This window comes from Oncorhynchus gorbuscha, linkage group LG20, assembly GCF_021184085.1.
Source record: "Oncorhynchus gorbuscha isolate QuinsamMale2020 ecotype Even-year linkage group LG20, OgorEven_v1.0, whole genome shotgun sequence".
Lineage (NCBI taxonomy): Eukaryota > Metazoa > Chordata > Actinopteri > Salmoniformes > Salmonidae > Oncorhynchus > Oncorhynchus gorbuscha.
Window position 1 is genome coordinate 36,182,778 of NC_060192.1, and position 23,002 is coordinate 36,205,779.

A 23,002-nucleotide genomic window follows, 5' to 3' on the forward strand; every position below is an offset into this window, starting at 1 on the left:
ACACACACACACACACACACACACACACACACACACACACACACACACACACACACACACACACACCAGCATTTGCTAGGACTTTGACATACACCTGACTCATTCTCCACACCTCCTCTCCCTCCCTCCCCCCTCCACAGTAAACCAGATATGTCCAGGCTGAGGTTGGCAGCAGCGTGTGCCCTACTGAAGCTGGCACAGGAGCCCTGCTACCATGAGATCATCACCCTGGAGCAGTACCAACTCTGTGCCCTGGTCATCAATGTAAGAGCACACACTCTAAAACACTTTCCACACTAAACACACGCACACATGTCCTGTTCTTCCCTCATTCAAAACACCTATTCATCTCTCTCCCCCCCTCTACCTACCTACCTCTCCCTCCCCCCCTCTACCTACCTACCTACCTACCTACCTACCTACCTACCTACCTACCTACCTATCTACCTACCTCTCTCTCCTCCCTCCCTCTCTATCCCTCCCTCTACCTATCTACCTACCTACCTACCTACCTACCTACCTACCTACCTACCTACCTACCTACCTACCTACCTACCTACCTACCTACCTACCTACCTCTCTCTCTCCCTCCCTCTCTCTCTCTCCCTCCCCCTCTACCTACCTACCTACCTACCTACCTACCTACCTACCTACCTACCTACCTACCTACCTACCTACCTACCTACCTACCTCTCCTCTCTCCTCTCTATCACTCCTCCTCTCTCTCCTCCCTCCCCTTTCTCTTCATCTCTCCCACTCCCCCCGTCTTTCTCCTCCCCCTCTCCTCTCCCCTCTCCTCCTCCCCTCTCTCCTCCCTCCCTCTCACTCCTCATCTCTCTCGCCAGGATGAGTGTTACCAGGTGCGCCAGGGCTTTGCCCAGAAGCTCCATAAGGGTCTGTGCCGCCTGCGTCTGCCCCTGGAGTACCTGGCGGTGTTTGCCCTGTGTGCCAAGGACCCTGTGAAGGAGAGGCGGGCCCACGCCAGGCAGTGTCTGGTGAAGAACATTACAATCAGGAGAGAGTACCTTAAACAACACGCTGCCGTCAGCGGTGAGGGAGATGGGCACACACACACACACACACACACACACACACACACACACACACACACACACACACACACACACACAGACACACAGACACACACACACACACACACACACACACACACACACACACACACACACACACACACACACACACACACACACACACACACACACACACACACACACACACACACACGCCAGGCAGTGTCTGGTCAATAATATCAACATCAGGAGAATGACCAGGATACTATTTAATCTGCTCTATGAAACCAGACCAGAATACTATTTAATCTGCTCTATGAAACCAGACCAGACCAGACCAGAATACTATTTAATCTGCTCTATGAAACCAGACCAGAATACTATTGAATCTGCTCTATGAAACCAGACCAGAATACTATTTAATCTGCTCTATGAAACCAGACCAGAATACTATTGAATCTGCTCTATGAAACCAGACCAGAATACTATTTAATCTGCTCTATGAAACCAGACCAGAATACTATTTAATCTGCTCTATGAAACCAGACCAGAATACTATTTAATCTGCTCTATGAAACCAGACCAGAATACTATTTAATCTGCTCCATGAAACCAGACCAGAACACTATTTAATCTGCTCTATGAAACCAGACCAGAATACTATTTAATCTGCTCTATGAAATCAGACCAGGATACTATTTAATCTGCTCCATGAAACCAGACCAGAATACTATTTAATCTGCTCCATGAAACCAGACCAGAATACTATTTAATCTGCTCCATGAAACCAGACCAGAATACTATTTAATCTGCTCTATGAAACCAGACCAGAATACTATTTAATCTGCTCTATGAAACCAGACCAGAATACTATTTAATCTGCTCTATGAAACCAGACCAGAATACTATTTAATCTGCTCTATGAAACCAGACCAGAATACTATTTAATCTGCTCCATGAAACCAGACCAGAATACTATTTAATCTGCTCCATGAAACCAGACCAGAACACTATTTAATCTGCTCTATGAAACCAGACCAGAATACTATTTAATCTGCTCTATGAAACCAGACCAGAATACTATTTAATCTGCTCTATGAAACCAGACCAGAATACTATTTAATCTGCACTATGAAACCAGACCAGAACACTATTTAATCTGCTCTATGAAACCAGACCAGAATACTATTTAATCTGCTCTATGAAACCAGACCAGAATACTATTGAATCTGCTTTATGAAACCAGACCAGTCCTATGCCTTCCAAGTGCTGTGTGTGGGCATGGTCCAATGTGAACAATTTATTTATTATTTATTTTACCTTGTTGACCTTTTTAAGATTTTTTTACATCACAAAATAGGACGTTGCCCTTTTAAAGACAACTTGTTCTCAAACGAGAGAAGCTATCAATTTAGGCTACATTAGCCCAGACGAATGCTAGGTGTCGTTTTATAGAATGTAGCCTATTGCTAATTTAATACTATGTTCACTGATGACATTTGACAGAAACACTTTTCCTTCAACTGTGGGGATGCAACGTTTGGTAACAGAATGACGACACAAACAGAGCCTCAGTTTTCTATGGCAACAGAGCATGTCAATTTCAAACTGGAACATCAAATGCATGTTTACCTGCCCCAGGCCAGTGACTGTCTAGATCCACTGGCCCAATGCATGTTTACCTGCCCCAGGCCAGTGACTGACTAGATCCACTGGCCCAATGCATGTTTACCTGCCCCAGGCCAGTGACTGTCTAGATCCACTGGCCCAATGCATGTTTACCTGCCCCAGGCCAGTGACTGACTAGATCCACTGGCCCAATGCATGTGTACCTGCCCCAGGCCAGTGACTGTCTAGATCCACTGGCCCAATGCATGTTTACCTGCCCCAGGCCAGTGACTGTCTAGATCCACTGGCCCAATGCATGTTTACCTGCCCTAGGCCAGTGACTGTCTAGATCCACTGGCCCGACGCATGTTTACCTGCCCCAGGCCAGTGACTGTCTAGATCCACTGGCCCGATGCATGTTTACCTGCCCCAGGCCAGTGACTGTCTAGATCCACTGGCCCAATGCATGTTTACCTGCCCCAGGCCAGTGACTGTCTAGATCCACTGGCCCAATGCATGTTTACCTGCCCCAGGCCAGTGACTGTCTAGATCCACTGGCCCAATGCATGTTTTACCTGCCCCAGGCCAGTGACTGTCTAGATCCACTGGCCCAACGCATGTTTACCTGCCCCAGGCCAGTGACTGTGTAGATCCACTGGCCCAATGCATGTTTACCTGCCCCAGGCCAGTGACTGACTAGATCCACTGGCCCAATGCATGTTTACCTGCCCCAGGCCAGTGACTGACTAAATCCACTGGCCCAATGCATGTTTACCTGCCCCAGGCCAGTGACTGTGTAGATCCACTGGCCCAATGCATGTTTACCTGCCCCAGGCCAGTGACTGACTAGATCCACTGGCCCAATGCATGTTTACCTGCCCCAGGCCAGTGACTGACTAGATCCACTGGCCCAATGCATGTTTACCTGCCCCAGGCCAGTGACTGACTAGATCCACTGGCCCAATGCATGTTTACCTGCCCCAGGCCAGTGACTGATTAGATCCACTGGCCCAATGCATGTTTACCTGCCCCAGGCCAGTGACTGACTAGTGGGCTGTTGTTACTGTTGGACCAGGGTGCGTATAACCTTTCTGTGTGTTGTTTTTTATATATATATTGCAGAGAAGTTGTTCTCTCTGCTCCCTGAGTATGTGGTCCCCTATGCCATCCACCTGCTGGTCCACGACCCAGACTACATCAAGGTCCAGGACATTGAACAGCTCAAAGACATCAAGGAGTGAGTCTGCTGTTATAGTCTGCTGTCATTTATAGTCTGCTGTCATTGTCTGCTGTTATATATAGTCTGCTGTCATTGTCTGCTGTTATATATAGTCTGCTGTCATTGTCTGCTGTCATTGTCTGCTGTTATATATAGTCTGCTGTCATTGTCTGCTGTCATTGTCTGCTGTCATTGTCTGCTGTTATATATAGTCTGCTGTCATTGTCTGCTGTCATATATAGACTGCTGTCATTGTCTGCTGTCATATATAGTCTGCTGTCATTGTCTGCTGTCATATATAGTCTGCTGTCATTGTCTGCTGTCATATATAGTCTGCTGTCATTGGCTGCTGTCATATATAGTCTGCTGTCATTGGCTGCTGTCATATATAGTCTGCTGTCATTGGCTGCTGTCATTGGCTGCTGTCATATATAGTCTGCTGTCATTGGCTGCTGTCATATATAGTCTGCTGTCATTGTCTGCTGTTATATATAGTCTGCTGTCATTGTCTGCTGTCATTGTCTGCTGTCATTGTCTGCTGTCATTGTCTGCTGTTATATATAGTCTGCTGTCATTGTCTGCTGTTATATAGTCTGCTGTCATTGTCTGCTGTTATTTATAGTCTGCTGTCATTGTCTGCTGTCATATATAGTCTGCTGTCATTGTCTGCTGTCATATATAGTCTGCTGTCATTGTCTGCTGTTATATATAGTCTGCTGTTATATATAGTCTGCTGTTATATATAGTCTGCTGTTATATATAGTCTGCTGTTATATATAGTCTGCTGTTATATATAGTCTGCTGTTATATATATAGTCTGCTGTTATATATATAGTCTGCTGTTATATATAGTCTGCTGTCATTGTCTGCTGTCATTGTCTGCTGTTATATATAGTCTGCTGTCATTGTCTGCTGTCATATATAGTCTGCTGTCATTGTCTGCTGTTATATATAGTCTGATGTCATTGTCTGCTGTTATATATAGTCTGCTGTCATTGTCTGCTGTCATTGTCTGCTGTCATTGTCTGCTGTCATTGTCTGCTGTTATATATAGTCTGCTGTCATTGTCTGCTGTCATATATAGTCTGCTGTCATTGGCTGCTGTCATTGTCTGCTGTCATTGGCTGCTGTCATATATAGTCTGCTGTCATTGTCTGCTGTCATTGTCTGCTGTCATATATAGTCTGCTGTCATTGTCTGCTGTCATTGTCTGCTGTCATTGTCTGCTGTCATATATAGTCTGCTGTCATTGGCTGCTGTCATATATAGTCTGCTGTCATTGTCTGCTGTTATATATAGTCTGCTGTCATAGTCTGCTGTCATTGTCTGCTGTTATATATAGTCTGCTGTCATTGTCTGCTGTTATATATAGTCTGCTGTCATTGTCTGCTGTCATTGTCTGCTGTCATTGTCTGCTGTTATATATAGTCTGCTGTCATTGTCTGCTGTCATTGTCTGCTGTTATATATATAGTCTGCTGTCATTGTCTGCTGTCATTGTCTGCTGTTATATATAGTCTGCTGTTATATATAGTCTGCTGTCATAGTCTGCTGTTATTGTCTGCTGTTATATATAGTCTGCTGTTATATATAGTCTGCTGTCATAGTCTGCTGTCATTGTCTGCTGTTATATATAGTCTGCTGTTATATATAGTCTGCTGTCATAGTCTGCTGTCATTGTCTGCTGTCATTGTCTGCTGTTATATATAGTCTGCTGTCATTGTCTGCTGTTATTGTCTGCTGTTATATATAGTCTGCTGTCATTGTCTGCTGTCATTGTCTGCTGTTATATATAGTCTGCTGTCATAGTCTGCTGTTATATATAGTCTGCTGTCATTGTCTGCTGTTATATATAGTCTGCTGTCATTGTCTGCTGTTATATATAGTCTGCTGTTATATATAGTCTGCTGTTATATATAGTCTGCTGTCATTGTCTGCTGTCATTGTCTGCTGTCATTGTCTGCTGTTATATATAGTCTGCTGTCATTGTCTGCTGTTATTGTCTGCTGTTATATATAGTCTGCTGTCATTGTCTGCTGTCATTGTCTGCTGTTATATATAGTCTGCTGTCATTGTCTGCTGTCATTGTCTGCTGTTATATATAGTCTGCTGTTAATGTCTGCTGTTATATATAGTCTGCTGTTATTGTCTGCTGTTATATATAGTCTGCTGTCATTGTCTGCTGTCATTGTCTGCTGTCATTGTCTGCTGTTATATATAGTCTGCTGTCATTGTCTGCTGTCATTGTCTGCTGTTATTGTCTGCTGTCATTGTCTGCTGTTATATATAGTCTGCTGTCATAGTCTGCTGTCATTGTCTGCTGTTATATATAGTCTGCTGTCATTGTCTGTTGTCTGCTGTTATATATAGTCTGCTGTCATTGTCTGCTGTTATATATTGTCTGCTGTCATAGTCTGCTGTCATTGTCTGCTGTTATATATTGTCTGCTGTCATTGTCTGCTGTCATTGTCTGCTGTTATATATTGTCTGCTGTCATTGTCTGCTGTCATTGTCTGCTGTTATATATTGTCTGCTGTCATTGTCTGCTGTTATATATAGTCTGCTGTCATTGTCTGCTGTCATTGTCTGCTGTCATTGTCTGCTGTTATATATAGTCTGCTGTCATTGTCTGCTGTCATTGTCTGCTGTTATATATAGTCTGCTGTCATTGTCTGCTGTTATATATTGTCTGCTGTCATTGTCTGCTGTCATTGTCTGCTGTTATATATAGTCTGCTGTTATATATAGTCTGCTGTTATATATAGTCTGCTGTCATAGTCTGCTGTTATATATAGTCTGCTGTTATATATAGTCTGCTGTTATATATAGTCTGCTGTCATTGTCTGCTGTCATTGTCTGCTGTTATATATAGTCTGCTGTCATTGTCTGCTGTCATTGTCTGCTGTTATATATAGTCTGCTGTCATTGTCTGCTGTTATATATAGTCTGCTGTCATTGTCTGCTGTTATATATAATCTGCTGTCATTGTCTGCTGTCATTGTCTGCTGTTATATATAGTCTGCTGTCATTGTCTGCTGTTATATATAATCTGCTGTCATTGTCTGCTGTCATTGTCTGCTGTTATATATAATCTGCTGTCATTGTCTGCTGTCATTGTCTGCTGTTATATATAGTCTGCTGTTATATATAGTCTGCTGTTATATATAGTCTGCTGTCATATATAGTCTGCTGTTATATATTGTCTGCTGTTATATATTGTCTGCTGTCATATATAGTCTGCTGTTATATATAGTCTGCTGTTATATATAGTCTGCTGTTATATATTGTCTGCTGTTATATATTGTCTGCTGTTATATATAGTCTGCTGTTATATATTGTCTGCTGTTATATATAGTCTGCTGTTATATATAGTCTGCTGTTATATATAGTCTGCTGTCATATATAGTCTGCTGTTATATATAGTCTGCTGTTATATATTGTCTGCTGTTATATATTGTCTGCTGTCATATATAGTCTGCTGTTATATATAGTCTGCTGTTATATATAGTCTGCTGTTATATATAGTCTGCTGTTATATATTGTCTGCTGTTATATATAGTCTGCTGTTATATATAGTCTGCTGTTATATATAGTCTGCTGTTATATATAGTCTGCTGTTATATATTGTCTGCTGTTATATATTGTCTGCTGTCATATATAGTCTGCTGTTATATATAGTCTGCTGTTATATATAGTCTGCTGTTATATATTGTCTGCTGTTATATATAGTCTGCTGTTATATATAGTCTGCTGTTATATATAGTCTGCTGTTATATATTGTCTGCTGTTATATATATATAATATAATAATAATATATGCCATTTAGCAGACGCTTTTATCCAAAGCGACTTACAGTCATGTGTGCATACATTCTACGTATGGGTGGTCCCGGGGATCGAACCCACTACCCTGGCGTTACAAGCGCCATGCTCTACCAACTGAGCTACAGAAGGACCATATATAGTCTGCTGTGTTGACATATCAGTGTCTTTTTGGGATGCTGTCCTTTCTCAAGCCCTCTCATCCATCGTTCTCTCTCTTAATTCAGCCAGTTTGATCGGCAGTCATATTATCTAACATCATCAGCGCAGAAAAAACGCAGAGACATAAAACACATAGATGATTATAATGAACTGATGAGAGTAATATCTGATACAAATGCTATAACCTCCTCCCTCCCTCCTCCTCCTCTACTCCTCCCTCCCTCCTCCTCCTCTACTCCTCCCTCCTCCTCCTCCTCCTCTACTCCTCCCTCCCTCCTCCTCCACTCCTCCACTCCTCCCTCCCTCCTCCTCCCTCCCTCCTTCTCCCCCTCCACTCCTCCCTCCCCCCTCCTCCTCCTCCCTCCCTCCTCCTCCCTCCCTCCACTCCTCCTCCTCCTCCCTCCTCCTCCCCCTCCACTCCTCCATCCCATCCACCCTCCCTCCTCCACTCCTCCCTCCCTCCCTCCTCCTCCCCTTCTCCACTCCGCCTGCCTCCTCCAATCCTCCCACCTCTCCACTCCTCCCACCTCCTCTCCCCCTCCCCAGGTCTCTGTGGTTCATCCTGGAGATCATCATGTCTAAGAATGAGAACAACAGCCATGCCTTCATCAGGAAGATGGTGGAGAACATCAAACAGACCAAGGATGCACAGGCTCCTGCCGACGCCAAGATCAACGAGGTACACACACACACACACACACACACACACACACACACACACACACACACACACACACACACACACACACACACACACACACACACACACACACACACACACACACACACACACACACACACACACACACACACAAAGATTCACGCTCACACATACAGATTCACGCTCACACACACACACACTCTCACACCCTCTCTTTCCCTCTACAGAAGTTGTACACGGTGTGTGACGTGGCCATGAACATCATCATCTCTAAGAGCACCACCTACAGTCTGGAGTCTCCCAAAGACCCTGTCCTTCCCACACGCTACTTCACCAAGCCTGACAAGGTAGGTGTCTTAGTTAGAGGTCTTCTCAGATCACCAAATTCAGATCCGAATTGGATCCTCGAAATTATCACTCGACCCCGACAGGATCCAGACATTTCATTCAAAACAATCAATAACCTATTCGGATCCTATCCGAAATACTGTATGTTCGAGATGAGCGAGAATCGGATGCAAATTGGGTCTGTCTGTATCGGACCCAAATGGATCCAAAATATCACAAATCCAGCTTAATTGAAGGTCAAGCCAGCAAAATAGTTTGGACTCTGGGTTGTTTCTGTAGTAATAGCTTAGTAATTTCATAATGACATCCCTATAGTTTAGTATTTTCACATCCCTATAGTTAGATGGAGGACATAGAGGACGTCTCTTAGGCTGTTCTGTAGGCTATTTTACTGTGCACTGTTAACATCTATCTTATTTAACTGCTTTGACGAACATGGGTTTAGACTCAAGGTAGGCTATAGCCTGTTTGACCAGCAAGCTTCAAATTCATGCGGTCACCCATTTCATTTCCAACCGTTGGGATGTTAAGGTTAGTAATTCCCGCTATGACGACTCTGTTTGACAAAAATATTCTCTATCCAACTATACAGACGATCGGGAAGATATTATCAGTAATTTTGCATTATACTATAACTTGTATATTTTTTAAGTAGCGCATGAATGAGCCTCATGTTTACGCTGAGAGATATTCCACTTGATTTGAGTCATTCAACATTAGTTAACAGATGTATTTAAGTAAATTAAATAGCCCACTAAATAGACCAAATGTAAACTAATCAATAAAATATCTTAATAGGTAAATGAGGCCCGTACAGACAACTGACCTGTCGGTTTCTCCTCTTTCATTCAGTTTCATCTTCACATCAGCAAAGAACAACTTAATGTTTCAGAAAGCCACTTTATATAGACTAGGAGAGACCTGTTTATATAGACCAGGAGAGACCTGTTTATATAGACCAGGAGAGACCTGTTTATATAGACCAGGAGAGACCTGTTTATATAGACTTGGACATACTTTATATAGACTAGGGGATACCTGTTTATATTGACAAGGAGAGACCTCTTTATATAGACTAGGAGAGACCTCTTTATATAGACTAGGAGAGACCTCTTTATATAGACTAGGAGAGACCTGTTTATATAGACTAGGAGAGACCTCTTTATATAGACTAGGAGAGACCTGTTTATATTGACTAGGAGAGACCTGTTTATATAGACTAGGAGAGACCTCTTTATATAGACTAGGAGAGACCTCTTTATATAGACTAGGAGAGACCTGTTTATATAGACTAGGAGAGACCTCTTTATATAGACTAGGAGAGACCTGTTTATATAGACTAGGAGAGACCTGTTTATATTGACTAGGAGAGACCTGTTTATATTGACAAGGAGAGACCTCTTTATATAGACTAGGAGAGACCTCTTTATATAGACTAGGAGAGACCTCTTTATATAGACTAGGAGAGACCTCTTTATATAGACTAGGAGAGACCTGTTTATATAGACTAGGAGAGACCTGTTTATATTGACTAGGAGAGACCTGTTTATATAGACTAGGAGAGACCTCTTTATATAGACTAGGAGAGACCTGTTTATATTGACTAGGAGAGACCTCTTTATATAGACTAGGAGAGACCTCTTTATATAGACTAGGAGAGACCTCTTTATATAGACTAGGAGAGACATGTTTATATAGACTAGGAGAGACCTGTTTATATTGACTAGGAGAGACCTGTTTATATAGACTAGGAGAGACCTGTTTATATAGACTAGGAGAGACCTGTTTATATAGACTAGGAGAGACCTGTTTATATAGACTAGGAGAGACCTGTTTATATAGACTAGGAGAGACCTGTTTATATTGACTAGGAGAGACCTGTTTATATAGACTAGGAGAGACCTGTTTATATAGACTAGGAGAGACCTGTTTATATAGACTAGGAGAGACCTCTTTATATAGACTAGGAGAGACCTATTTATATAGACTAGGAGAGACCTGTTTATATAGACTAGGAGAGACCTCTTTATATAGACTAGGAGAGACCTGTTTATATTGACTAGGAGAGACCTGTTTATATAGACTAGGAGAGACCTCTTTATATAGACTAGGAGTGACCTGTTTATATAGACTAGGAGAGACCTGTTTATATTGAACAGAGACCTGTTTTTAGACTAGGAGAGACCTGTTTATATAGACTAGGAGAGACCTGTTTATATAGACTAGGAGAGACCTGTTTATATAGACTAGGAGAGACCTGTTTATACAGACTAGGAGAGACCTGTTTATATAGACTAGGAGAGACCTCTTTATATAGACTAGGAGAGACCTCTTTATATAGACTAGGAGAGACCTGTTTATATAGACTAGAGAGACCTCTTTATATAGACTAGGAGAGATTGTTTATATAGACTAGGAGAGACCTGTTTATATAGACTAGGAGAGAGACCTGTTTATATAGACTAGGAGAGACCTGTTTATATAGACTAGGAGAGACCTGTTTATATAGACTAGGAGAGACCTCTTTATATAGACTAGGAGAGACCTGTTTATATAGACTAGGAGAGACCTGTTTATATAGACTAGGAGAGACCTGTTTATATAGACTAGGAGAGACCTCTTTATATAGACTAGGAGAGACCTTTATATAGACTAGGAGAGACCTGTTTATATAGACTAGGAGAGACCTGTTTATATTGACTAGGAGAGACCTGTTTATATAGACTAGGAGAGACCTCTTTATATAGACTAGGAGAGACCTGTTTATATAGACTAGGAGAGACCTGTTTATATAGACTAGGAGAGACCTGTTTATATAGACTAGGAGAGACCTCTTTATATAGACTAGGAGAGACCTGTTTATATAGACTAGGAGAGACCTGTTTATATAGACTAGGAGAGACCTGTTTATATAGACTAGGAGAGACCTGTTTATATAGACTAGGAGAGACCTGTTTATATAGACTAGGAGAGACCTGTTTATATAGACTAGGAGAGACCTGTTTATATAGACTAGGAGAGACCTGTTTATATAGACTAGGAGAGACCTCTTTATATAGACTAGGAGAGACCTGTTTATATAGACTAGGAGAGACCTGTTTATATTGACTAGGAGAGACCTGTTTATATTGACTAGGAGAGACCTGTTTATATTGACTAGGAGAGACCTGTTTATATTGACTAGGAGAGACCTCTTTATATAGACTAGGAGAGACCTGTTTATATTGACTAGGAGAGACCTGTTTATATAGACTAGGAGAGACCTGTTTATATAGACTAGGAGAGACCTGTTTATATAGACTAGGAGAGACCTGTTTATATAGACTAGGAGAGACCTGTTTATATAGACTAGGAGAGACCTGTTTATATAGACTAGGAGAGACCTGTTTATATAGACTAGGAGAGACCTGTTTATATAGACTAGGAGAGACCTGTTTATATTGACTAGGAGAGACCTGTTTATATAGACTAGGAGAGACATGTTTATATAGACTAGGAGAGACCTGTTTATATAGACTAGGAGAGACCTCTTTATATAGACTAGGAGAGACATGTTTATATAGACTAGGAGAGACATGTTTATATAGACTAGGAGAGACATGTTTATATAGACTAGGAGAGACATGTTTATATAGACTAGGAGAGACCTGTTTATATAGACTAGGACCCCCTTACAATAATTTAAGAGGATAATCATTAAATGTGTGAAATTTGGGTTTAGGCCTAAGCTGTTTTAAGATTTAAATTATTCAAATATAATTTGGGATCTGGTCCGTATTTCACATATTTTCACACAAATCCGAAGTCCGTGGCCACTGAGCAGGATCCGACCCGGGATCAACGACAACATCCCGGGTCGGGTAATCCGGTTTGGAAAGATCTGTGAAGACCTCTGTGTGTGTGTGTGTGTGTGTGTGTGTGTGTGTGTGTGTGTGTGTGTGTGTGTGTGTGTGTGTGTGTGTGTGTGTGTGTGTGTGTGTGTGTGTGTGTGTGTGTGTGTGTGTGTGTGTGTGTGTGTGTGTGTGTGTGTGTGTGTGTGTGCTCGCTCTAATCTGCAAATAAAACCATTCAATGGATTCACATTCTGACTAAACATCTCTTCTTCTGTAGAATTTCAGCAACACAAAGAACTATCTCCCCCCAGAGATGAAGTCCTTCTTTACACCTGGAAAGGTAGGATGACTGCCCACGGTATTCATTCAGACAGGCCTTAACGGTAGGATGACTGCCCACGGTATTCATTCAGACAGGCCTTAACGGTAGGATGACTGCCCACGGTATTCATTCAGACAGGCCTTAACGGTAGGATGACTGCCCGTGGTATTCATTCAGACAGGCCTTAACGGTAGGATGACTGCCCACGGTATTCATTCAGACAGGCCTTAACGGTAGGATGACTGCCCACGGTATTCATTCAGACAGGCTTTAACGGTAGGACGACTGCCCATGGTATTCATTCAGACAGGCTTTAACGGTAGGACGACTGCCCATGGTATTAATTTGCTTGACTTCGGTTGGTAGAATCAGCGATTTGGAGCCCTTGCCAACAGTGGGATAAATTGTCTAACCCGGGGGGGTTCTAACCCAGGGGGGTAGTTTTAGTAATAAAATAACAAAATATATACACTACGTGACCAGAAGTATGTGGACACCTACTCGTTGAACATCTCATTCCAAGGTCATGGACATTAATATGGAGTTGGTCCCCCCTTTGCTACTGTAACAGCCTCCACTCTTCTGGGAAGGCTTTCCACTAGATGTTGGAGCATCGCTGATATAACAGCCTCCTCTCTTCTGGGAAGGCTTTCCACTAGATGTTGGAACATCGCTGTTATAACAGCCTCCACTCTTCTGGGAAGGCTTTCCACTAGATGTTGGAGCATCGCTGATATAACAGCCTCCACTCTTCTGGGAAGGCTTTCTACTAGATGTTGGAACATTGCTGCGGGGACTTGCTTCCATTCAGCCACAATATGTTAGTGAGCAGCCACAATATGTTAGAGGTCGGACACTGATGTTGGGCGATTAGGCCTGGCTCACAGACGGTGTTCCAATTCATCCCAAAGGTGTTGGTTGGGTTGAGGTGAGGTCAGGGCTCTGTGCAGGCCAGTTAAGTTCTTACACACCGATCTCGACAAACCACTTCTGTATTTACCTCGCTTTGTGCACAGGGGCATTGTCATGCTGAAACAGGAAAGGGCCTTCGCCAAACTGTTGCCACAAAGTTGGAAACTAAGGGCCTAGCCCGAACCATGAAAAACATCCCAGACCATTATTCCTCATCCACCAAACTTTACAGTTAGCACTGTACATTTGGGCAGGTAGCGCTCTCCTGGAATCTGCCAAACCCAGATTCGTCCATCGTACTGCCAGATGGTGAAGTGTGATTCATCACTCCAGAGAACGCGTTTCCACTGCTCCAGAGACCAATGGCGGCAAGCTTTACACCCCTCCAGCCGACGCTTGGCTTTGTACATGGTGATCTAAAGCTTGTGTTCGGCTGCTCGGCCATGGAAACCCATTTTATGAAGCTCCCGACGAACAGTTATTGTGCTGACGTTGCTTTGAGGCCGTTTTGAACTCGGTAGTGAATGTTGCAACCGAGGACAGATGATTTTTACACGCTTCAGCACTCTGAGGTCCCGTTCTGTGAGCTTGTGTGGCCTACCACTTTGCAGCTGAGCCGTTGTTGCTCCTAGACATTTCCACTTCACAATAATAGCACTTGCAGTTGACCGGGGCATTTCTAGCGGGGCAGAAAGTTGACGAACTGTCATGTTGGAAAGGTGGCATCCTATGACGGTGCCACGTTGAAAGTCACGGAGGCCATTCTACTGCCACTGTTTGTCTATGGAGATTGCATGACTGTGTGCTCGATTTTATACACCTGTCAGCAGCAACAGGTGTGGCTGAAATAGCGGAATCCACTCATTTGAAGGGATGTCCACATACTTTTGTATATATATAGTATACTTTAAAATTACTAAACCCAAATTGAAACTGTGTAGAAATAATGGATCTACATTCATGCAGTGTCTCCACTGTGTCAAGCTGGCTAATTAATAATCACCAAAGTTAGAAAATACATTTCTGGAGGGGAGATATAAGTGAGAAAAATGAGTTCGACTCCCCTGTTCTGATCTGACCTTTCCTCTCTTCCCTTCTTCCCTGTGCCCCCTCACCCCTACACATCCTCCCTCCCTCACCCCTACACATCCTCCCTCCCTCACCCCTACACATCCTCCCTCCCTCACCCCTACACATCCTCCCTCCCTCACCCCTACACATCCTCCCTCCTTCACCCCTACACATCCTCCCTCCTTCACCCCTACACATCCTCCCTCCTTCACCCCTACACATCCTCCCTCCTTCACCCCCATACATCCTCCCTCCTTCACCCCCACACATCCTCCCTCCTTCACCCCTATACATCCCCCTCCTTCACCCCCACACATCCTCCCTCACCCCTACACATCCCCCTCACCTCTACACATCTCCCTCTCTCCTCCCTCACCCCTACACATCCTCCCTCCCTCACCCCTACACATCCTCCCTCCCTCACCCCTACACATCCCCCTCTCTCCTCCCTCACCTCTACACATCTCTCCTCACCCCTACACATCTCTCCTCACCCCTACACATCCTCCCTCCCTCACCCCTACACACCCCCTCTCTCCTCCCTCACCTCTACACATCTCTCCTCCATCACCACTACACATCCTCCCTCCCTCACACCTACACATCCCCCTCTCTCCTCCCTCACCCCTACATATCTCTCCTCTCTCCTCCCTCACCCCTACACATCCCCCTCTCTCCTCCCTCACCCCTACACATCCCCCTCTCTCCTCCCTCACCTCTACACATCTCTCCTCACCCCTACACATCCCCCTCTCTCCTCCCTCACCCCTACATATCTCTCCTCTCTCCTCCCTCACCCCTACACATCCCCCTCTCTCCTCCCTCACCTCTACACATCTCTCCTCACCCTACACATCCCCTCTCTCCTCCCTCACCCCTACACATCCCCCCTCTCCTCCCTCACCCCTACACATCCCCCTCTCTCCTCCCTCACCTCTACACATCTCTCCTCACCCCTACACATCCCCCTCTCTCCTCCCTCACCTCTACACATCTCTCCTCACCCCTACACATCCCCCTCTCTCCTCCCTCACCCCTACATATCTCTCCTCTCTCCTCCCTCACCCCTACACATCCCCCTCTCTCCTCCCTCACCTCTACACATCTCTCCTCACCCCTACACATCCCCCTCTCTCCTCCCTCACCCCTACATATCTCTCCTCTCTCCTCCCTCACCCCTACATATCTCTCCTCTCTCCTCCCTCACCCCTACACATCCCCCTCTCTCTCCCTCACCCCTACACATCTCTCCTCCATCACCACTACACATCCTCCCTCCCTCACACCTACACATCCCCTCTCTCCTCCCTCACCCCTACATATCTCTCCTCTCTCCTCCCTCACCCCTACACATCCCCCTCTCTCTCCCTCACCCCTACACATCCTCCCTCCCTCACCCCTACACATCCCCCTCTCTCCTCCCTCACCTCTACACATCTCTCCTCACCCCTACACATCCCCCTCTCTCCCCCTCACCTCTACACATCTCTCCTCACCCCTACACATCCCCTCTCTCCCCCTCACCTCTACATATCCCCCTCTCTCCCCCTCACCCCTACATATCTCTCCTCTCTCCTCCCTCACCTCTACATATCCCCCCTCTCTCCCCCTCTACATATCCCCCTCCCCCTCACCTCTACATATCCCCCTCCCCCTCACCTCTACATATCCCCCTCCCCCTCACCTCTACATATCCCCCTCCCCTCACCTCTACATATCCCCCTCCCCCCCCCCAGCCTAAAGCAGCTAACGTGTTAGGAGCGGTGAACAAGCCCCTGGCCTCAGCAGGCAAACCCATCCAGAGTAAAGCATCACGCATGGAGACGGCTAGCAACGAGGATAGTACCTCAAACCCCAGCTCTCCTCAACGCACCAAGACCAGGTACACACACCTCTTACCCTAGACCTGACCTGTCCTCCTGCCTCCCTGTCCCAGACATGAGTGTCTCTAACCTGTCCCAGACATGAGTCTCTCTAACCTGTCCTCCTGCCTCCCTGTCTCAGACATGAGTCTCTCTAACCTGTCCTCCTGCCTCCCTGTCCCAGACATGAGTCTCTCTAACCTGTCCTCCTGCCTCCCTGTCCCAGACATGAGTCTCTCTAACCTGTCCTCCTGCCTCCCTGTCCCAGACATGAGTGTCTCTAACCTGTCCCAGACATGAGTGTCTCTAACCTGTCCCAGACATGAGTGTCTCTAACCTGTCCTCCTGACCTCCCTGTCCCAGACATGAGTGTCTCTAACAATGTCCTCCTGTCTCCCTGTCCCAGACATGAGTGTCTCTAACAATGTCCTCCTGTCTCCCTGTCCCAGACATGAGTGTCTCTAACCTGTCCTCCTGACCTCCCTGTCCCAGACATGAGTGTCTCTAACAATGTCCTCCTGTCTCCCTGTCCCAGACATGAGTGTCTCTAACCTGTCCTCCTGTCTCCCTGTCCCAGACATGAGTCTCTCTAACCTGTCCTCCTGACCTCCCTGTCCCAGACATGAGTGTCTCTAACCTGTCCTCCTGTCTCCCTGTCCCAGACATGACAGTGCAGAGGACCACAGTGAGAATGAAGATATCATGAAGAAAGGAGACGCCTCCGACACAAAGGTGAGTCTGAAATGTATTGTGTAGCTCCATGAAGTTCTTTTTAAGATGATTTGTACATGAAATGTGAAAATGCTAATATCAGGGATATTGACCCGCATTGGTTTTTATATCACAAATGCTAAAACGTTAGCATTGGTAAACAGTGGCCGGGGTAAAACCAAAGCAATGGTTTCTGTCCGTACCTTTATCCATACACTGTTTACAGGGGAAGGAATCCACAACATGTCCTTTTACTATGCCACTAAGTCAAATCAAATCACATGTTATTGGTCACATACACATGGTTAGCAGATGTTAATGCGAGTGTAGCGAAATGCTTGTGCTTCTAGTTCCGACAATGCAGTGATAACCAACGAGTAATCTAGCTAACAATTCCAAAACTACTGTCTTATACACAGTGTAAGGGGATAAAGAATAAGTAAGACTCATTTGCTGAGAAAGTGTATTTTCACTTGGAAATATATCTATTTGTTCTTGGGTAACCCAAACAAGCGTTGAGTCAGTTACCCTCAAAGTAACAAACTGTCAAATCCAACTCAGTCGACACTACTGTCTCCTTACAGTCAAATAGCAGTTCGTTGACACTACTGTCTCCTTACAGTCAAATAGCAGTTCGTTGACACTACTGTCTCCTTACAGTCAAATAGCAGTTCGTTGACACTACTGTCTCCTTACAGTCAAATAGCACTTCGTTGACACTACTGTCTCCTTACAGTCAAATAGCACTTCGTTGACACTTCTGTCTCCTTACAGTCAAATAGCACTTCGTTGACACTACTGTCTCCTTACAGTCAAATAGCACTCAGTCGACACTACTGTCTCCTTACAGTCAAATAGCACTTCGTTGACACTACTGTCTCCTTACAGTCAAATAGCAGTTCGTTGACACTACTGTCTCCTTACAGTCAAATAGCAGTTCGTTGACACTACTGTCTCCTTACAGTCAAATAGCACTTCGTTGACACTACTGTCTCCTTACAGTCAAATAGCACTTCGTTGACACTACTGTCTCCTTACAGTCAAATAGCACTTCGTTGACACTACTGTCTCCTTACAGTCAAATAGCACTTCGTTGACACTACTGTCTCCTTACAGTCAAATAGCACTTCGTTGACACTACTGTCTCCTTACAGTCAAATAGCACTTCGTTGACACTACTGTCTCCTTACAGTCAAATAGCACTTCGTTGACACTACTGTCTCCTTACAGTCAAATAGCACTTCGTTAACACTACGGTCTCCTTACAGTCAAATAGCAGTTCGTTGACACTACTGTCTCCTTACAGTCAAATAGCACTTCGTTGACACTACTGTCTCCTTGCAGTCAAATAGCAGTTCGTTGACACTACTGTCTCCTTACAGTCAAATAGCACTTCGTTGACACTACTGTCTCCTTACAGTCAAATAGCACTTCGTTGACACTACTGTCTCCTTACAGTCAAATAGCAGTTCGTTGACACTACTGTCTCCTTACAGTCAAATAGCACTTCGTTAACACTACGGTCTCCTTACAGTCAAATAGCAGTTCGTTGACACTACTGTCTCCTTACAGTCAAATAGCACTTCGTTGACACTACTGTCTCCTTGCAGTCAAATAGCAGTTCGTTGACACTACTGTCTCCTTACAGTCAAATAGCACTTCGTTGACACTACTGTCTCCTTACAGTCAAATAGCACTTCGTTGACACTACTGTCTCCTTACAGTCAAATAGCACTTCGTTGACACTACTGTCTCCTTACAGTCAAATAGCACTTCGTTGACACTACTGTCTCCTTACAGTCAAATAGCACTTCGTTGACACTACTGTCTCCTTGCAGTCAAATAGCACTTCGTTGACACTACTGTCTCCTTACAGTCAAATAGCACTTCGTTGACACTACTGTCTCCTTACAGTCAAATGCACTATTGTTAAGTGACTGTCCCACTGGATGTCATAAGGTGAATGCACCAATTTGTAAGTCGCTCTGGATAAGAGCGTCTGTTAAATGACTTAAATGTAAATGTAAAATAGCACTTCGTTGACACTACTGTCTCCTTACAGTCAAATAGCAGTTCGTTGACACTACTGTCTCCTTACAGTCAAATAGCACTTCGTTGACACTACTGTCTCCTTACAGTCAAATAGCACTTCGTTGACACTACTGTCTCCTTACAGTCAAATAGCACTTCGTTGACACTACTGTCTCCTTACAGTCAAATAGCACTTCGTTGACACTACTGTCTCCTTACAGTCAAATAGCACTTCGTTGACACTACTGTCTCCTTACAGTCAAATAGCAGTTCGTTGACACTACTGTCTCCTTACAGTCAAATAGCAGTTCGTTGACACTACTGTCTCCTTACAGTCAAATAGCAGTTCGTTGACACTACTGTCTCCTTACAGTCAAATAGCACTTCGTTGACACTACTGTCTCCTTACAGTCAAATAGCACTTCGTTGACACTACTGTCTCCTTACAGTCAAATAGCACTTCGTTGACACTACTGTCTCCTTACAGTCAAATAGCAGTTCGTTGACACTACTGTCTCCTTACAGTCAAATAGCACTTCGTTGACACTACTGTCTCCTTGCAGTCAAATAGCACTTCGTTGACACTTCTGTCTCCTTACAGTCAAATAGCACTTCGTTGACACTACTGTCTCCTTACAGTCAAATAGCACTCAGTCGACACTACTGTCTCCTTACAGTCAAATAGCACTTCGTTGACACTACTGTCTCCTTACAGTCAAATAGCAGTTCGTTGACACTACTGTCTCCTTACAGTCAAATAGCAGTTCGTTGACACTACTGTCTCCTTACAGTCAAATAGCACTTCGTTGACACTACTGTCTCCTTACAGTCAAATAGCACTTCGTTGACACTACTGTCTCCTTACAGTCAAATAGCACTTCGTTGACACTACTGTCTCCTTACAGTCAAATAGCACTTCGTTAACACTACGGTCTCCTTACAGTCAAATAGCAGTTCGTTGACACTACTGTCTCCTTACAGTCAAATAGCACTTCGTTGACACTACTGTCTCCTTGCAGTCAAATAGCAGTTCGTTGACACTACTGTCTCCTTACAGTCAAATAGCACTTCGTTGACACTACTGTCTCCTTACAGTCAAATAGCACTTCGTTGACACTACTGTCTCCTTACAGTCAAATAGCAGTTCGTTGACACTACTGTCTCCTTACAGTCAAATAGCACTTCGTTGACACTACTGTCTCCTTACAGTCAAATAGCACTTCGTTGACACTTCTGTCTCCTTACAGTCAAATAGCACTTCGTTGACACTACTGTCTCCTTACAGTCAAATAGCAGTTCGTTGACACTACTGTCTCCTTACAGTCAAATAGCACTTCGTTGACACTACTGTCTCCTTGCAGTCAAATAGCACTTCGTTGACACTACTGTCTCCTTACAGTCAAATAGCACTTCGTTGACACTACTGTCTCCTTACAGTCAAATAGCACTTCGTTAACACTACGGTCTCCTTACAGTCAAATAGCAGTTCGTTGACACTACTGTCTCCTTACAGTCAAATAGCACTTCGTTGACACTACTGTCTCCTTGCAGTCAAATAGCAGTTCGTTGACACTACTGTCTCCTTACAGTCAAATAGCACTTCGTTGACACTACTGTCTCCTTACAGTCAAATAGCACTTCGTTGACACTACTGTCTCCTTACAGTCAAATAGCACTTCGTTGACACTACTGTCTCCTTACAGTCAAATAGCACTTCGTTGACACTACTGTCTCCTTACAGTCAAATGCACTATTGTTAAGTGACTGTCCCACTGGATGTCATAAGGTGAATGCACCAATTTGTAAGTCGCTCTGGATAAGAGCGTCTGCTAAATGACTTAAATGTAAATGTAAAATAGCACTTCGTTGACACTACTGTCTCCTTACAGTCAAATAGCACTTCGTTGACACTACTGTCTCCTTACAGTCAAATAGCACTTCGTTGACACTACTGTCTCCTTACAGTCAAATAGCACTTCGTTGACACTACTGTCTCCTTACAGTCAAATAGCACTTCGTTGACACTACTGTCTCCTTACAGTCAAATAGCAGTTCGTTGACACTACTGTCTCCTTACAGTCAAATAGCAGTTCGTTGACACTACTGTCTCCTTACAGTCAAATAGCAGTTCGTTGACACTACTGTCTCCTTACAGTCAAATAGCACTTCGTTGACACTACTGTCTCCTTACAGTCAAATAGCAGTTCGTTGACACTACTGTCTCCTTACAGTCAAATAGCAGTTCGTTGACACTACTGTCTCCTTACAGTCAAATAGCACTTCGTTGACACTACTGTCTCCTTACAGTCAAATAGCAGTTCGTTGACACTACTGTCTCCTTACAGTCAAATAGCACTTTGTTGACACTACTGTCTCCTTACAGTCAAATAGCACTTCGTTGACACTACTGTCTCCTTACAGTCAAATAGCACTTCGTTGACAATACGGCCTTCTTTACAGGACAGTGACAAACCCCGGGGCCGTAAACGAGGCGCCGCCTCCAGTAACCTTGATGACAACCCTTCTCCTAAACCCAAGCGCGGCCGCAAGAAGGCAGTAGCAGTTGACCCCGAGGACCAATGGGGAGAGGAGTCCCGACTCGGCGACGCCCAGACGGAAGACGAGCAGAACAGCCCGCCCAAAAAAGGGCGTAGGGGGCGGTCCACGAAGGCCGCGCCAGCCAATCAGGAAACTCCAGCTAAGGGGAGGGGCCGGGGCCGGAAGAAGGCAACTCCTCCCCCTGAAGAAGAGGATGAGGGAGGAGAGGAGGAAGAAGAGGAGGAAGAGGAAGAAGAGGAGAATATGGAGCTGAAGACTAAGGGAGGAAGACCAGCGCGGGCGGCAAGGAGATCAACACAGAGGTCAGAGGGCATTTGGTGTTTTCTCCTTGATATGTGATGTAGTCACCTCATATACCATCCTGTAAGATCTGTTACTGTTCTGTTGACATGCATTCGTAAACATTGCATTCAGAAAGTATTCGAACCCCCCTTTGTCCACATTTTGTTATGTTACAGCCTAGCGTCGCTGCATAGTTATTTTCAGGTCTCTCCAGAGATGTTCGATCGGGTTCAAGATCGATCTCTGGCGGGGCCACTCAAGGACATTCAGAGATATGTCCCGAAGCCACTCCTGCGTTGTCTTGGCTGTGTGCTTAGGGTCGTTGACCCAATCGGAGGTCCTGAGTGCTCTGGAGCGGGTTTTAATATATGCCATTTAGCAGACGCTTTTATCCAAAGCGACTTACAGTCATGTGTGCATACATTCTACGTATGGGTGGTCCCGGGAATCGAACCCACTACCCTGGCGTTACAAGCACCATGCTCTACCAACTGAGCTACAGAAGGACCATCAAGGATCTCTCTGTACTTTGCTCCGTTCATCTTTCCCTCGATCCTGACTAGTCTCCCA

General features: G+C 44.6%; 1 protein-coding gene across 1 annotated transcript in view; it reads left to right on the forward strand.

Moving 5' to 3' along the window:
* The window catches only part of pds5b (PDS5 cohesin associated factor B), a 101,565-nt gene that overhangs the window by 65,274 nt on the left and 13,289 nt on the right, over positions 1 to 23,002 (forward strand). Inside the window, exons 24-32 of the mRNA XM_046316885.1 lie at positions 141 to 264; positions 846 to 1,050; positions 3,762 to 3,876; positions 8,387 to 8,519; positions 8,729 to 8,848; positions 12,960 to 13,022; positions 16,724 to 16,869; positions 17,512 to 17,581; positions 22,052 to 22,452. Coding sequence (XP_046172841.1) covers positions 141 to 264; positions 846 to 1,050; positions 3,762 to 3,876; positions 8,387 to 8,519; positions 8,729 to 8,848; positions 12,960 to 13,022; positions 16,724 to 16,869; positions 17,512 to 17,581; positions 22,052 to 22,452 — 1,377 coding nt within the window. The remainder of the gene's footprint in view (positions 1 to 140; positions 265 to 845; positions 1,051 to 3,761; positions 3,877 to 8,386; positions 8,520 to 8,728; positions 8,849 to 12,959; positions 13,023 to 16,723; positions 16,870 to 17,511; positions 17,582 to 22,051; positions 22,453 to 23,002) is intronic.